This window comes from Colius striatus, chromosome 2 (genome assembly GCF_028858725.1).
Source record: "Colius striatus isolate bColStr4 chromosome 2, bColStr4.1.hap1, whole genome shotgun sequence".
NCBI lineage: Eukaryota > Metazoa > Chordata > Aves > Coliiformes > Coliidae > Colius > Colius striatus.
Genome location: NC_084760.1, coordinates 121,745,457 through 121,761,076, shown reverse-complemented (window position 1 = coordinate 121,761,076; position 15,620 = coordinate 121,745,457). Strand labels below are relative to the sequence as shown.

At 55.0% G+C, this 15,620-nt stretch overlaps 1 protein-coding gene across 1 annotated transcript in view; it reads left to right on the top strand.

The window, feature by feature from the left end:
* KIZ (kizuna centrosomal protein) overlaps positions 1 to 11,611 on the top strand; it is a 39,769-nt gene extending 28,158 nt beyond the window's left edge. The window contains exons 8-10 of the mRNA XM_061990546.1: positions 3,477 to 3,576; positions 10,368 to 10,411; positions 11,431 to 11,611. Of these exons, the coding sequence (XP_061846530.1) occupies positions 3,477 to 3,576; positions 10,368 to 10,411; positions 11,431 to 11,534 (248 nt within the window). The 3' untranslated portion in view covers positions 11,535 to 11,611. The remainder of the gene's footprint in view (positions 1 to 3,476; positions 3,577 to 10,367; positions 10,412 to 11,430) is intronic.
* The last annotated feature ends 4,009 nt before the right edge of the window (positions 11,612 to 15,620 follow it).

Genomic DNA, 15,620 nt, shown 5'->3' with positions numbered 1-15,620 from the left:
ACTCTCCAGGTATAACATCTCTAATGGAGAAATAAGGAGGGAAAACCCTCTTGGGGGGAAAAAGAAATAGCCCTGCTCTATGTATCGTAAGGGAAGATGAAAGAGCACAAATCCAATCGTGCTTTCCTTTTTAGGTCACCTTTAATGAGCCAATAATCCTGCAGACACTTCTCCCACGCCCACGCGTCCTTCCCGGTGAGGCCCTGCTTTGAGCTTGATGTTGCAGGGTTCCTGAGGCTGCTCTTGGCCTGCACTAATAAAGCCATTTAATAAGTGCACCCAACTTTTCACCTTGTTGGATGTCAGCTCGTTGGCAGCTGTGATGGAGAACGTCCCCGTGCAGTGGTGAGCGGCTGCTGCCGTGGTGCTCTGGCACAGCACCGGGCACTGCGCCTCGTTGGCGTGAGCATGGATTGCCTGCTCCAGTAGCTGGTGTGTTACACTGCCTCATGGAAGCTCTTGAAAACCTTGGAGTCTTTTTATAGTTACCAGTTCTAGGTGGAAAAGTCCTGCTTCGATCATAAACAGAGGCAGCAGCTTCTAGAAGTGTTGTCGTTCCCCAGGCATGGCCCCAGTCCACTGGCCCTCCCAGCATCTGCTCTCGAGAGCATGGCATCCTACCTTGCTCTAGTATTATGAAAATGCTATCTTTTTCTTCTGTTGAAAGGAAGGGAGGATAAATCTGTTACTATCTTCTGCTTCTGCATCCTGGTTCCCACAGTGCTCTGCTTGGGTTCTGATTGGGATTTTCCCTGTCTCCAGAGCGCGAGTTCTGTCAGAACACAAGCGCAGAAGCTGCCAGGAGAGCTGCTCTGGCCCATCCAGAGAGCACAGCTCAGCCAAAGTTGGGAGGTGTGTTTTGATGAATGGTGGTGTTGCAGATCCTTTGCAATGCACAGGGGGGAAAGGTTCTGGGACACACCAGCTCCTGTTCTGCTGCTGGACAGTCTCCATTCCTGTTGTCCGCGTTGGACTGAGTTTTGTCAGGCTCATTCACTTGGCGTGTGCGGTATGGGCCATTCAGGCTGAGGAAGCGCTCGGTACCCCAGCTGGATGGCTTCACCCCTGCATGCCTACAGTGCTGCTGAGGCAGCTGCACAACAGGAGGGCTGGTGCTGTGGTGTGTGCTGAAACTGCTGCTTCCAAAAACTGCCCGGGAAGAGAACAGTGGGCAGATGACAGCAGCCTTTCACCCAGTACAGCAAGCGTTTACCAAGCTTGGATGGCAAGGGAGAGGGGGTTTTTAGCAAACTCCTGCAGAGCCCAGGAGCCATTCTGCATCATCTCGGTGGTGCTGGCAATTCTTTTATGCAAGGGTTTAAGGCTGTGTGCTGCTCGTGTGCTCTAAACACATCCATTTTTTCTTTGCCTGTTCCCCAGTCAGCACATGTCTCGTGCCAGGGCTGTGGCAAGCGTTTGTGTCCCAGCACACCACACCTCTGCCTGGCCCCAGCCTCAGGCAGGGAGGGGGCACAGGGCCACTGCAGCACGGCAAGTCTGACACTTGTGGCAAAGCAAACAACAGAAACACAAACCCCACCAGAATAAAAGTGTCTGTGGGGACTAAGCAGCAGTTTTTACAAAGAGGGCATGCTGATCTCCGTAAGGGCTTTATGGCCCAACACCCTTCTGTCAGGAGCAAAGGGCACAAGGGCTTTCTCTCCTAGCAGAGTGTGTTTCTTGTTCATCTTTACCTTGTACCTGGCAGCTGTTGCTTGTGCTGTCTCTCAGTGGTGAAGCAAGCACTGGGCCAGGCTTGTCAGTGCTGCACCTCTGTAAGCAAGCACCTTCCTTTCCATTAGCATCTGTGTGGATGTGGTGGTGGAGGCAGGGGGATTAAGGGGATGAGAGGGTAAGAGGAGGCAAGAGCCAGGTGATTGCTGAGCACACAAAGCAGTGGCTGCACACTGGCTGCCTGTGCACTGCCAGGCCCTTTGTGGGGGCTGCAGCCCAGCTGAATCCAGGCTTTCCAGGGAGGTGAGGTGCTGGGCTTCGGGAGCTTCTTGGAAGGACCTCTCGTTTCTGTAAGGTAGGGAGGGTGCAAGTCAGGACAAAGATGCTGGAGGGGAGTGGCTGGACTAATTGGCAAGGCAGTCTGATTGTAAGTAAGGCAGAAGTGGGGATTGATAGCCCAGCATTGTATTGTAATTGGCAGGTGGGGCAATGCTGGGCTCTGAAGGGCCTTAAAGGTGAAGCACAAGTAGCTTGGGTTACTGTTTGATGCTGTGAAGGACAGGGAGCCAGCGCAGGCACGGAAGCCTTGGGGGAATGGTCTTTTGAGGCTGGTGCGTGTGCAGAAGCCGTAAGGAGAACTGCAGTGACTACAGTGGCCTGTTTTGGTAGAGCTGGTAAAGACCTGGAATTTGAAGTGCCAACGGGGGAGCTATGGCAGACAAGCCTGGATCAGAGATGGACTCCATGTCACTGCCCCAAGGGATGGGAAGAGCAGCAGCACAGCACTCGACAGCAGCAGAGAAAAGTTAGTCATGCACAGCTAGTAGCACTTCCCTGGGTTTGCTGCATGAGACCTCACAGACAGCAAGCTGGAGGCCACATCCTTGCTCAGGGGGAGCTCCCAGACTTAGCCTGAAGCAGGAACAACACATGTCAGATCAGTCACTTAGCCTCAGAGGGCATTAGCACACCAACTGCCACCCCTCTGGAAACTCTCTGTCTGTTACAGTGGGGAAGGAGGAAAAGTGTTCAGTCCATCAGCAGCCCATAACAAGGTTAATGTGCCCCTCTGCATGTGCAGGGCTGAAATGAGAAGGATGGTTACAGATGATGAGTTGTGTGGAGGCCTTTTGCTTCACCTTCTCCTTCACAGGAGGAGCAAGCCACGAGCGCACCCCAGCCATGTCCGAGGGCTCACTGACTGGATTTTGAGCATTTGCAGAGCCTGTGGTCATCTGCTGGCTGTGCACAGGGTTGGAATGAGGTTGGTAACAGTCAGGGCTTGTTTATCATCTCAGTACTATATATGTATGCAAAGTAGCCTTGTAAAGTGGGATTTGTACTTGAGCATCGTGTTCCTTGGGAATGCGCACAAAGATGAGTACAGTTCTGGTGAATGGATTCATTTACCTCCCTCTCTGTTGTTAAGGTCAATCTCTGCAGAATGGAAATGAGGTACACTGAGCAGGGGGAAAGGACAGAAAGGAAAGTGTGGATAACAGGTCTTTAAATTGTTGGGTGTTTGGCTGCGAAAGTTACAGAAACCTCAAGGTTTGTGTCTCCCAGAGACAGATGTGTCAGGAGGGTGGCTGAAAACCTTGATGTGCCAGATAATAGGGAGACAACTGTAACCGCCCCAAATGAATCCACATGTAAGGGGAAGGAGGATTAAAGTAACCTTGTTCTCTCTCCAGGCTCTGCACCACCCCTGGGGCGGCCAGCGCGGGCTCTTCCTGGGGAAGCTGCTGCGAGGGCCCAGCACCTTCAGCTGAACGGTTCTGTGTCGTGTCTTTGCCTCACAGGTCGGGACAGTGACAGTGACGGTTCCAAGGCAAAAGCAAGCCAAGAAGTGCCTCTGGAAACGAGTTCCTCATCGGATGAAAGAGACCGTCCCGTCTCAAGGTAAAGTTGTTGAATCCTCTAACACCGAGAACGCTGCTGTGGGATGAGAAATGCTGGCTGGAAATTACCAAGGCTCAAAGGTTTGATTGGTTTTTAACTTAATAATGGAGGGTTCGGGTCCCTATTGATGTGTCTCTGATAAAGCGTCTCACACTTTGGCACAAATATTTCCTAAGGTGTGCCAAAGCCAAGTATTGTTTTGCAGCTGTTGTTTTCTCATTTTGAGACTCAATTGACATCTCAGTGAACCACAAATTAGCACGTACAGCTGCTCTCAGTAGGGCTGCTCAGGGGCCAGACAATAGGGGCTGTCAGGAGAGGGGCAGACATAAAGCAGAAAGTCTTCAAGGAATAGAAGTGGTGGGTTTCTTCTCTGCGTACCCGGGACGTCAGCGCTGCGAGTGGAGCAGGCTTTCCGTGGGCTCAGGGTCTGGGGGGTTGTATTTGACACTGGGGTGTTTGTAACGTGCCTTTCTTGCTCTTGAACCGACTGTATTTAATTCCTGGACCTAAAGGGTGCAGTTGAAAAAAAATAAAGGGAAAGAGAAGTTGGTTTGTGGGGTTTTTAAGCTGCAGCAGTTCCCTTGGAGTCCCTGAGCGGGTCTGATGGATGTTCTTGTTCTTCTTCATTGGCCCACAACGGGAATCAAACAGCAGCAAGCGAGTTGGGGTCAGGGAGGAGCAGAGAATGGAGTGTGAAGCAGCCACCCACCTCCTGTCCTGCTGGCCCTGGGAACAGTGCCTGGATGACACTGTCTGCAGGGTGACAGTGTGGGTGCCTCCTGTCTGCAGGGTGACAGTGTGGGTGCCTCCAGTCTGCAGGGTGACAGTGTGGGTGCCTCCTGTCTGCAGGGTGACAGTGTGGGTGCCTCCAGTCTGCAGGGTGACAGTGTGGGTGCCTCCAGTCTGCAGGGTGACAGTGTGGGTGCCTCCTGTCTGCAGGGTGACAGTGTGGGTGCCTATTGTCTGCAGGGTGACAGTGTGGGTGCCTCCAGTCTGCAGGGTGACAGTGTGGGTGCCTCCTGTCTGCAGGGTGACCGTGTGGGTGCCTATTGTCTGCAGGGTGACAGTGTGGGTGCCTCCTGTCTGCACAGCATCACCATCTTCCTGTAGCTCTTCTGTGCTGCTGTTGCTGAGCTCCCTTCCCATCTTGCAAGCGTTGCCCTTCCCATTTGAGAAGCGTTGCCCTGCGTTCGTGCTGCAGCCACAGCTCTCCCGGTACAGCAGATGCAAGCTGTGACACAGCAGCCATGCTTTTGTTCAGGATTCGTTCTTGCAGCCTCAGCTTCAAACTCTTTTCTCTGTTTTTATTTTCTTTTCGAATGTTCCAAGCTTTGTTGGACGATGTTCCAAGCCGTGCCCCTACTGCTGTGAAATGCAAGGGGGGTCCTTAGATGAGCTGTTAAATGTTACATGTGAGTCACTCAGGCCCAGCACTACAGGGGGAGAAGGATCGGGCCCTGAAGAGCTTGCTTGCAGGATCACTGCTACGCAGCTGGATAAAACATGTAGCACTTAAAACGAGCTGGGCTTTTAGTTACAAAAAAACCCCCAAACAACCAAACACTTCTCCAAGCTGCTTTTTATTCCTCGTGGATGTTGCAGCAGTCAGTAACAACCCACTTGGCCACTTCTGTGTGTTCCAGGTGCCATTCATGCAGTCTGGGGAGGCTTTTGGATGGTTTGGAGCTAGCTTTCTGTTTCTCAAATCCTTCTTTGGGACAGATCTTTAAACTCCTCAGCCTGCACTGTGACCCCACACCGCCCTGCACTGTACCCTCACACCCCTCTAGCATCAGGTATCCAGTGACAGGACAAGGGGTGATGGGATGAAGCTGGAACACAAAAAGTTCCATTTAAACATAAGGAAAAACTGTTTCAGTGCTGAGGTGAGGGAGCCCTGGCCCAGGCTGCCCAGGGAGGGTGTGGAGGCTCCTTCCTTGGAGGTCTTCAAGCCCCACCTGGACACGTTCCTGTGTGACCTGATCTAGGTGACCCTGCTTCTGCAGGGGGGTTGGACTGGATGATCTCTAAAGGTCCCTTCCAACCCCTACCATTGTAAGGAAACACTCTGCACTGTACCCTCACAGCACTGCACTGTACCCTCACGCCTTTCCTACCCGTGCTGCTGCTTGGACAACAAAAAGGTCTCTAACAACAGCTCAAAGTTAGTCTGTGTAATCGAGTCAGAACGAAGGCAGCGCGGTCAGCACGGAGAGCCGCGAGGGCCCTGCTCGGGCACCCGCAGGGGCACGGGGAGGGGCAGGAAGGGCCGTGGCCGCCTCCGCCGACGCGCCGCCTGCCCGGGCTTCGGTGCTTTGACGAGTGGTCTCGAAAGCCGCTCCTCGAGAGCCGTGGTGGCCGGGCAGCGCGGCCCCGGCGCTTTCTGCGGGTTCTTGTGTGCGGCGTTTTGTCACTGAGCTGATGAGTGACCTCGGGGGGACCCCGCCGGACCCGAATGAAAAACGTGGCTTCCTCTGATGTCCTCCAGACAATAATTATGATGTGCCAGTTAAGCCCAAACTACAGCTGAGGGATTTTACTTTAAAGCGGAGGCTCGGGCGCAAAAATGCATTTATAGCTCTTTGTCTGGCACCTCATTATGTGTGGGCCTGATTCATTAAGTAATTGGTTTGCAGTTGTTTACATGAGTATTAAGGCTTTCTATTCAGCAGCCTTTGAGAGATACATTGTGCAAATGTTGCATGTGATGAATGCCGAATGAGGGGCCGGGGCCCGGCCCCATTGGCCAAACACTGCACGCTGTTGAAAAGCGAGAGAAAGAGATTGGGTGCTGCTTTGCATAGCAATGACTTTCTTAATAAGCTTTACAGATTAATACACACAAGCTATAAAAGATGCAAAGAGATACTCTTAGCACATTTATACATGCTCATTTCACTATTATGGCGCTGGAGACGGGGGAAGAATTGAGGGCTTTCATATTGGGTTTTTCAGTGCATGTCTTCAGTGCATGAGACTTAATAGAATCCGATGTCGATTGTATTATAAATCACGGGGAAGTAGGCAGATCTGCAACAGTTTATTATTAAAGATTCTTTCAATGTAAATCTTTTTCTGCCATTGTATTTCCTACAGCAAAATCATTTTGTGGTTGAGTGGGGATGAAAGGCATAATGTACGAAGGAGTGAGTCTTAATAGGAAGCTGCTCGCCGAGTAAAGACCACTTGTTCCCTTTTGTTCCGAGGTGCATGCCAGAGCTTCCTCTTCTCCCGCAAAGACCCTCCTGCGCTGCCTTCAGCCAGAAAGCTCCTTTCTCCCGGCCGGGCGGGCTGTGCCGGGGCAGCGCCGGCGGGCCCGGAGCCGCGGCTTTGGCGGGGGAAGGTGCCAGGAGCCAGAGCAGGGCAGCGCCGTGGGTGGCATCGCCGGGGCTGCGGCCGGCCCGGGCCGCTCGCTGCTGCTGCCGGCGCGTTCCCGGGGCTGCACGCGACCGGCTGCTTTTCCTTGGGCTTGTTTGCGCCGGCTCACTTCACCATATCCTGGAGATGAAGGGCGCGTTACCCACCCCGCGCCGCAGAGCGGCTTCAGCGTCTCGGGCCGTAAGCACGGTGTAAACCCTGATTAATCTGTCCTCTGGAAGTAATCCGGCCCTGCCTCTGACGGCTGCTTTTGAGGCAAAGGCCAGTTTTACCCAACGCAGGCGTAATGACATGCAAATAGAAGCCGGCAGGTTATAATTCATCCGTTCAGTTCCTCTCTGGGTGCAGAGGTGGGCTAGCCATCGGGGGGCACTCGGGCTCCGTGCATCCCCACAGCCCCGCGAGGAGGAGGCACCAGCCCGAGGCAGCGGCTGGGAGCCAGCGGGAGGGAGGTGTGTTTGCTGGGAAATCCAGGAGAGGGGACCAGGCTCCTGGGAGGTGCTCTCAGAGACTGTTTCAGCCTCCTGCTGCACTTTCACTTGTCCCTTCTGTGGGAAGTCGACTGGGGCAGGACTAGATGTGCTCTGAAGGTCCCTTCCAACCCCAACCAAACTGTGATTCTCTGATTCTCTGATGTTTTTGATACCTCTGTGAGCTTTGTTGCCTGAACCTTAACACCCAGCTGTTGCAGCAACAGTAGTGGCATAGCCATGGTGCTCTGTAAAGCTTGGTGGGGAAGGGTTTGTGCGGAGAGGGAGCACCTCACTAAACACACAGCCTTTGCAGCACAGAGGAGATAACACTCTGGTTTTGGCAGTGCCCCACGCTCTTCCAGCACAGCTTCAGCTCAGTGCAGTGTGCCCAGGCCCCACTCTCTGCCTTTGGCTGGCATTTCGGTGCCAGCGTCTCCCTTGGTGCTTGGGTGTCTGCCTTGGGTTTTGGGGGGGGGTTTCTTTTTCCCCACTGATGTTTGGGTACTTTCCCTCGTGTCTTTTTTGGATTTTGGCAATTGCCTGTTTCTTTTTCCCTTGACACTGGAGCGTCTCTTTTCGCTGGGCACTAAAACACAGAGGTTCAACAGGTGCTTTGGCAGAAGGATACTCGAGCTACAGTAGACATTTTCTGCTGTTTTTCAGGGAGCCACCTCTGTTAGCTCGGTTCTTGCTCGTCTGCTGTCTTCCTCTTTATATTAATTTTCTTTATGGAGGAGAAATATATTTTCTTGGAGCTTTTTCATTAGTTACTGTTGGAGCATCTTCAATGCAAAAAGCCTGTTTCATCAGAGCGAAAGAGAGATTAAAAGGCCCTTTGAAGTTAAACTGGTTTGGGTTTTCCCTTTGTTAGAGCCTGGGTTCAGTTTGGAATCATTTTAGGGAAGAAGCGAATGTGTAAATGGATACCGAAGGGTCACGGCGGGGGATTAGTCGAGGCAGTGGAACTGGCCTGCCTTCATTTATGCCCCTAAAATTTCTCAGCGGAGGTCTGTGTGGTTATTGTGTGCTCAGTGCACCAGATGAGAACTTCCATGATTGAATTCGCCCATTTCTGAGTGCAAGTGTTCTGCCGTGTCGAGCTCTTTTTGCACCTTACCAGCCTCGACTAACGCTTCAGATGCAAGACCAGGATTTTATTCCCCGTTTCAAAGCTCTCTGGCAGCATTTCCCAGGCTGGGTTTGGTGGAGCTGCCAAACTGACCTGGCCCTTCTGATGCCCCAGCTGCATTCTCCCTGCGTCCCCAGGCCTCCCCTCGTGCTGACAGCGTTTGTGCCCAGGCTTTGCTGCCCCGGAGGGTGAGCCCCACCGGGCACCTGTTTGATCTGGTCCTGAACTGCAGAGAGAAGTGAAGCCACTTCTGGGGGTGTCCCAGCACGGCTGCATGAGGCAGCTCTGCTGGAGCAGCAGGCAGCAGAGGCGGTGGCTGCCAGCGCCTCGCCTCCTGCTGAAGCACTTGCAGATGGAATGATGCTCATGCCGTCTGCCACACGAGTCACCTGGCAACGTGCAGCTCAGCAACAAGTGGCTTCTCGCTCTGGGCGCCGTGGCCGGCGGAGCTGCAGCCTCTCCAGCACAGTTTTCTGGGCCCAGCCTGAAGCTCCTGAGGGTTATGAAGGCTCAGCAGGGCGAGCGGGAGTTCGGGGCTCAGGCACAGAGGCGTGGGTGGGGATGGCACACGGGCAGAACCTCGGGGGAGCACTGCAAGGCAAAGGTCTCTTCAGGGTGTTCTACTGAAAGAAACGAGAGGTCAGTAGTTAGTTATGTCACTGGTGGTACTCAGCTGATACTATGGCTTGTTGCTAGTACTTCAGCCTCAGTTTGGTGTCTTGGTTGAGTTTTGACTGTGTTTAATATTGTGTTTCTGGAAAGAGGGAGTGCTAATGGCATTCAGAGCTTGTAGAAAAGGAGTACAGTGCAAACAGTATGAGCTTACTCTTGTTTAGAAGGAAAAGTGTCTGTAACACAGGGAGCTTCCCCCTGCCTAAAGCCCTGCTTTCCAGCTGCAGTCCCAGATGCTTGCCAAACATGGAGCTGCAGTGAATCATCACTGCTTTTCCTTTTGCATCTCCTTCACCGCTGTCCCAGGGCAGCGGTTGGAATAAACTCCCTGCTTTAAGCACTTGTGGCAAGCTGCTGTGTCTTTAAGGGAGACGCAGCAAGTCGTGTGGCACTGACAACTGATGGAGCCCTGCTTTACTTCACATTTCAGCTTGACATTTGCTTCTGTTTTACCAGCTCGCCCAGCAATGTCACAAATATCTCCTGACTGAAATCAGCCGCAGCTTTATTTGTAGAGCTTGCTGCAGGACTGTTAATGTAACAGTTAATTCTCCCCCATCATTGCCCTGTGCGATTATTTCACAGCACCGACACAATACGCACGCACACACAAAAGATCAAAATGATTCCAGCCTGTTTGAGAGATTGAAAAGGGCCTGTGATGCTCCAGACACAAGAGTGGCATTTAGGCAAAGGGCCTGGCCGCTGCGTCCAGGCGTGGTGGATCAAAGGCAGCTGGGAGGCCGCGGGCTGGTGGGAATCCAGCAGCCGAGCTGGGGGATCCAGGGCGCTGGGGCAGTTCAGGGGGCATCGAGGGGGCTTCTCTTGGTGCTTAGGGGTTTAGTGACTTTCTCAGCACTCTCTGTAAGGCTGCAAAAGGCAGTGCCCGTCCTTGTACCCTCAGAGCACCCCTGGTTAAATGGGCACGGTTGCTCCACGCTGCCTGAAGGGCTGGGCCGGTGTCCCTGCTGCACATTAATTTCTTCCCCTGCTAACAGACAAAATAGTTACTTTAAAAAAGCAGTGACAGAAGCTACTGGTTTTGGGTTTTAATCCATCCCACAGCTGTTTATTCTTAAAGCTGATGTACATCGTGTGACACTGCACTGATTGTCTGAAATCTCTCTCTCTTACAGGACTGAAATCAGGAAGGGAACGGTAACTGCTGTGAAATCCAAAGGTAAGAGACCAATGTCATGTCGTTTAAGTTATCTGTCTTTGCAAGTGTCACGTTGTGGAAAAGCCGCAAGCCCCTGTGAGTCAGGCCAGGGGCTCAGCATTGGGCGCTGTGCAGCCCCGAGCGTGCTTGTGAGGAGTGGCAGCGTCTGCACTGAGGTAAGGCGGCTTTGGTGCCCCTGGAAAGGCCTCTCTTGCATCCTTTGCCTCTCTGTCAGGGAGCCCCACTCCTCAGAGCCCGTCACTGTGCTGGGCCCCGGCACTGGAGCCGTGCTGGCTGAGCGTGGGGCCGTTGCTGCGGGACAGAAGGTGCAGCTGCCGCGTTTCAGATGAGGCGTTTGTGCAGCGGTGTCGGCAGTGCCGCAGCAGCCCTGAGCCGGCCTGCCCGGGCCCCCCAGCCTTGCTCCCCGCTGCCTGAGCCTCCTCCAGTGCATGCTGGTGGTGGGGAGAAGGGCAGGAGGCAGCTGGCCCTTCCCCAGGGGCCCTGCTCTCCCTTCCCTGTTTCCTTCCACGAGTGCAATGAATTGCCATCTTGAGGAAACCCCGGCACGCCGAGCTTCAGTGCGGTTCTGCCCATGTCAGTGGGACTGTCTGTGGATCCCCAGAGCTGTTTGCCACAGCCAGGCAGCTCTTTGAAGTCGCTCTCTGCCTGCCTTTGGTCCGGCACAAAGCGGCCGTTTTCCCTTTGCGACGTTTTCGTGCCAACTCCGTGACGTCGTGGTCCAACCGTGACTTCACCGCGGGGTCACGCGCGGCCACAAAGTGCAACATAATAGACAAAGCTGTAATTCAGGCAGCAGCTGCTCAAGTAAATTGCTTGGAGTGGAAATGTTCTCTCCAGCCACCTTGAGGAACGATGAAGTGTGCCCTGTGAATGAGCCGCTGTTGGGCTGCGGCAGCTCGGGCACCGCCGCGCCGGGCGCACACCTCTGCGAGCCACCCGCCAGACGGGCACAGCTGGGACACGAGGGACACGGAAAACCTTCTCATGGTTGGGTTTTGTTGTTCTCTCCTCACCCTCAGCTTTCTGGGGCGAGTCTGACGACAGCAGCTCTGAGATTGAGGCCGCTCTGCGCCCACAGACCCACAGCACGGAAGCCGATGACTTTGACGACTTCTATGATTAAGATTCCCCTGCTGGCTTTTGGGAGGTGCTGCTGTCTAAAGTGCAGCTCATCACTTTATAGTGAAACAACACTTAAATACAAAATAAATACCAGTTGGTACTCTGCACAGCCTCCTTGTGCCTTCTGTTAACTGCCAAGTGTCTTCCGCCTGGCAGCGATCCTGGCCCAGGAGCCTGAGCCTTGCTGGAGAGACGTGTTTGCATAAGTAGCTGAGGATACGTCCTGAGATGTCCACTTGCTCCAAGTGGACAACAACCTCCTCGGGCAGGGAGCTGGGTCCCTGTGTGGCTGGGGCTGTGGCAGCCCAGCCTGCCTCGCCTCAGCCCCGCTGGAAGCTGCTCTGTGGTGCCCCGGCTGCCACTTCTGTCCCTCGGTGCACGTGGAGCCCGGCTGCAGCGGGTGCTCGTGTGTGTCCCTGCGCCGTGACTCCGGAGCCAGAGGCGGTTCTGAAGGCAGCCAGCGAGCAGACAGACACTGCCAGGGCTACCTGGCACGTGTGACCTTTATCTTCTCTGCAACAGAACTCTGCAAACACGAGGCGTGTGTTTGTATCTGAGCCCGTGCTGGAGCAGAGCAGCGTTGGCATGCGCGAGCCCCGGCGCCGTGCTGCTCCCCATCCCTCTGCCAGCCCCCCTGGCTGCTGTGCAGACATCACAGCCTCTGCAGGACTCTGGCAGCTTCATGCATCTTTAATTCCCTTCTTTCCATTCCTTTTATCTAAAATTAAGTTCATTAAACACGAGATTTTCTTTCGAAGGGAGAAGCCCAGGGACGTGTTAAAAAATGTGTTTGTCATTGCGGTAAGTTCCGAAGCAGAAACCAGGACCCCAGTCAAACTGCCCTGCAAAGCAGCGCTGCAGCTCTGAACACAGGCACCAGCTCTGGACCCAGCCCAGCAAATACAGTTCTGAAACGGTACCACTGTTCAGTTTCATCAAAGGAACGTGAGCATGTATTCTGAGACAAGCTTGAGAATGTGAAATGAAGGCTCGAGGAGAAGCAGCCCTCAGGCCAGGTACCTGCTGAGCTCAGGGCTCTGGGCCTGTGGCTGGCCATGGGGCAGTGCTGACCGGTCCAGCAATGGGAAATCAGCTGCAGCAGGGACAGAGGCGGGTGTGTGTGTGACCAGGGCTCATCCCCACAGACAGCCAGACCCTCGCTGTGCCAGGGCTTCCACGCCTGTTCAGCCTTGGGTTAAGGCTCCTATCCCCCCTCCTTTCTAAGGCTGGATGGCTGATACAGCCTTGGCCAGAGAAACAGCAAAGGTCCCTCTGCCCTGACTGATTTTTACCACACCAGGTCCCCACGTCCTGTGGGATCACTGCCCCACATAGAAACTCCTGTGCTCTGTGTGACGGGCAAGGGACTGGAGGTGTGCTGAGAGAAAGGACCTGGGCAGTCTGTCTCCTGCAGGTCTGAACCTGCCAGCTGAGAGCTGGTGCCTGTGTCCTTGCTCCTCCCCGTTTCTCTGGCCATGCCTGAGCCGTGGCTGTGCGTTCCTGCTGGCCCTGTCCCTCTGCTGAAGTCTCTCTAGCAGCCTGTGCTGCTAAGGAACGGTGCCTCAAAGCCATGGTGCCTTTGTGGCTTTAAGCTCCTCCTGAGCAATCCCAGGCCCTTGCTGTCAGCCCTCTTCCTATCTCCTTGCTGTGACACAACGCGCCTGTCACCCGTCGCCGGAGCTTTCCCTTCCCTCAGTCCGGCTCAGGCGCAGACGTGCGGCTGGTGACAGGTGACAGATGGCTTCGGGAGCTCCTGCGCAGGCAATCTCTGCCTCTCTGCGCGGCAGCGATAGCCGAGTTCCTCCAGAGCCGTATTTGTTATACTCTCATTGTGCACAGGCTCATTAGATGCAAAACATCCTGCCAGTCAACTTTACTCTGCTCCTTCACAGCTGTCACACCGGCAGCACGGGGATGCTGACAGACGACGCTGATGGACAGGGGGACTGCAATCAATACAGCCTTAACAGATTTCAGTCAGCGTGCCACTCATCTGCGGGAAGCCCCTGAGGACGAGCCTTCCCGTGCCCGTGCTCCCTGCGCGCAGGCACCCGGCACCACGCTCCTTCCCCGGGCTCTTCTCAGTGACGGACACTGGTAGCACAAGGGGCAACGGGGACAAGCTGGGACAGAAGAGGTTCCAAAGAAACACAAGGCAAAACTTGTTCCCTGTTGAGGTGAGGGAGCACTGGCAGGGGCTGCCCAGATGGGCTGTGGAGGCTCCTTCTCTGGAGACATCCCAACCCGCCTGGATGAGTTCCTGTGTGCCCTGCTCTAGGTGCTGCTGCTCTGGCAGGGGGGTTGCACTGGATGAGCTCTAAAGGTCCCTTCCAAACCTCAAGATTCTGTGATTCCCACATGCCTGTGGAGGTGAGGCAAAGCTTTGGTTCGTGCCCCTGCACATGTGCTGATACAAACAGGGAAGCACCTGAGGGCTGCACCACAGCAGCTTGTGCCTCTGCTTCTCACCATCACACACTCTGCTCCCATCCTGCCAGGCCCAGATGTGCTCCAGCATCCAGCCCACCAGCTCCTGCACCCAGCCCACCAGCTCCTGCACACAGCCCAGGTGTGCTCCTGCACTCAGCCCACCAGCTCCTGCACTCAGCCCCACCAGCTCCTGCACTCAGCCCACCAGCTCCTGCACCCAGCCCACCAGCTCCTGCACTCAGCCCACCAGCTCCTGCACCCAGCCCACCAGCTCCTGCACTCAGCCCCACCAGCTCCTGCACACAGCCCACCAGCTCCTGCACCCAGCCCACCAGCTCCTGCACTCAGCCCACCAGCTCCTGCACCCAGCCCACCAGCTCCTGCACTCAGCCCACCAGCTCCTGCACCCAGCCCACCAGCTCCTGCACACAGCCCACCAGCTCCTGCACTCAGCCCCACCAGCTCCTGCACTCAGCCCCACCAGCTCCTGCACCCAGCCCACCAGCTCCTGCACTCAGCCCCACCAGCTCCTGCACTCAGCCCCACCAGCTCCTGCACTCAGCCCACCAGCTCCTGCACACAGCCCACCAGCTCCTGCACTCAGCCCACCAGCTTCTGCACCCAGCCCACCAGCTCCTGCACTCAGCCCACCAGCTTCTGCACCCAGCCCACCAGCTCCTGCACCCAGCCCACCAGCTCCTGCACCCAGCCCACCAGCTTCTGCACCCAGCCCACCAGCTCCTGCAGCAGCAGTTCTGCTTTAGGATACTCACGAAGAGTTTGGGCTGGATTTTGTTTAGGTTGAGCTTTGAGAGGAAATGTTTTTGCAGTGTTCGTTTGTTGTTTATGCAGGTAATTATGAGATAAGATGAGGATGTTTCATCCCTTCTGTTTCCTGCTTTGGCATTATCAGAGAAACAACTGATTGCCCATCGATAGGAGCGAGATGCTAACGCTAAGCTGTCTCACTGCACCAGATTCCTGCAGGAGAAGTGTACAATGGGAAGCTTCAATCAGGGTACATTTGGTGAGGAGCAGATAAAGGACAACATGTGGCTGATCCCACAGACGAGGTGCTGGTACGCAAAGGTGCTGGGGAAATGTATGCCAGTCACAGAATTTATGAAGAGCAGTGAGGACAGCGAGCGGCTTAACAACAGCCCAGCGAGGCTCAGAGTAATGGCAGATACAGTGTTGGGTTAATTTGTGCTTTGGCACATGAGCAGGGCAGTGAGGTTCCTCTCCCTCCCCTCCCCTCCCCTGCTGGCTGGCGTTGACTGGAGCAGCACTCCCGAGGCTCTGTTGTTTTTGTTAATGCTTCCCAGGCCGCTTTTCCCTGCCCTGCTCGTGAAGCTGGTGCGCAGTGACGGGACACGGCGGAGCGCAGAACCTGCCTCGTGTTAATCCCGTCTCATACCTGCGGGTTTCACTCCGTTTGCAGCGGCATCAGACGGGCAGCTTCACGGTATTTGCTTCTGCGGCGGGCAGAGCGCCGGGCCGGGGGCTCCTGCACCACGCTGCTGCTGGCGGCTGGCACGGGTCACACCGAGCCGTCCTGCACCAGCAACTCCCGAGGCTACACCTCAGGGCCCGTGCTCCCGGGGCCGACGTGGGACCCGTTACCGCGCTCACACGATCCTTCTGCCTGTTTATTCTC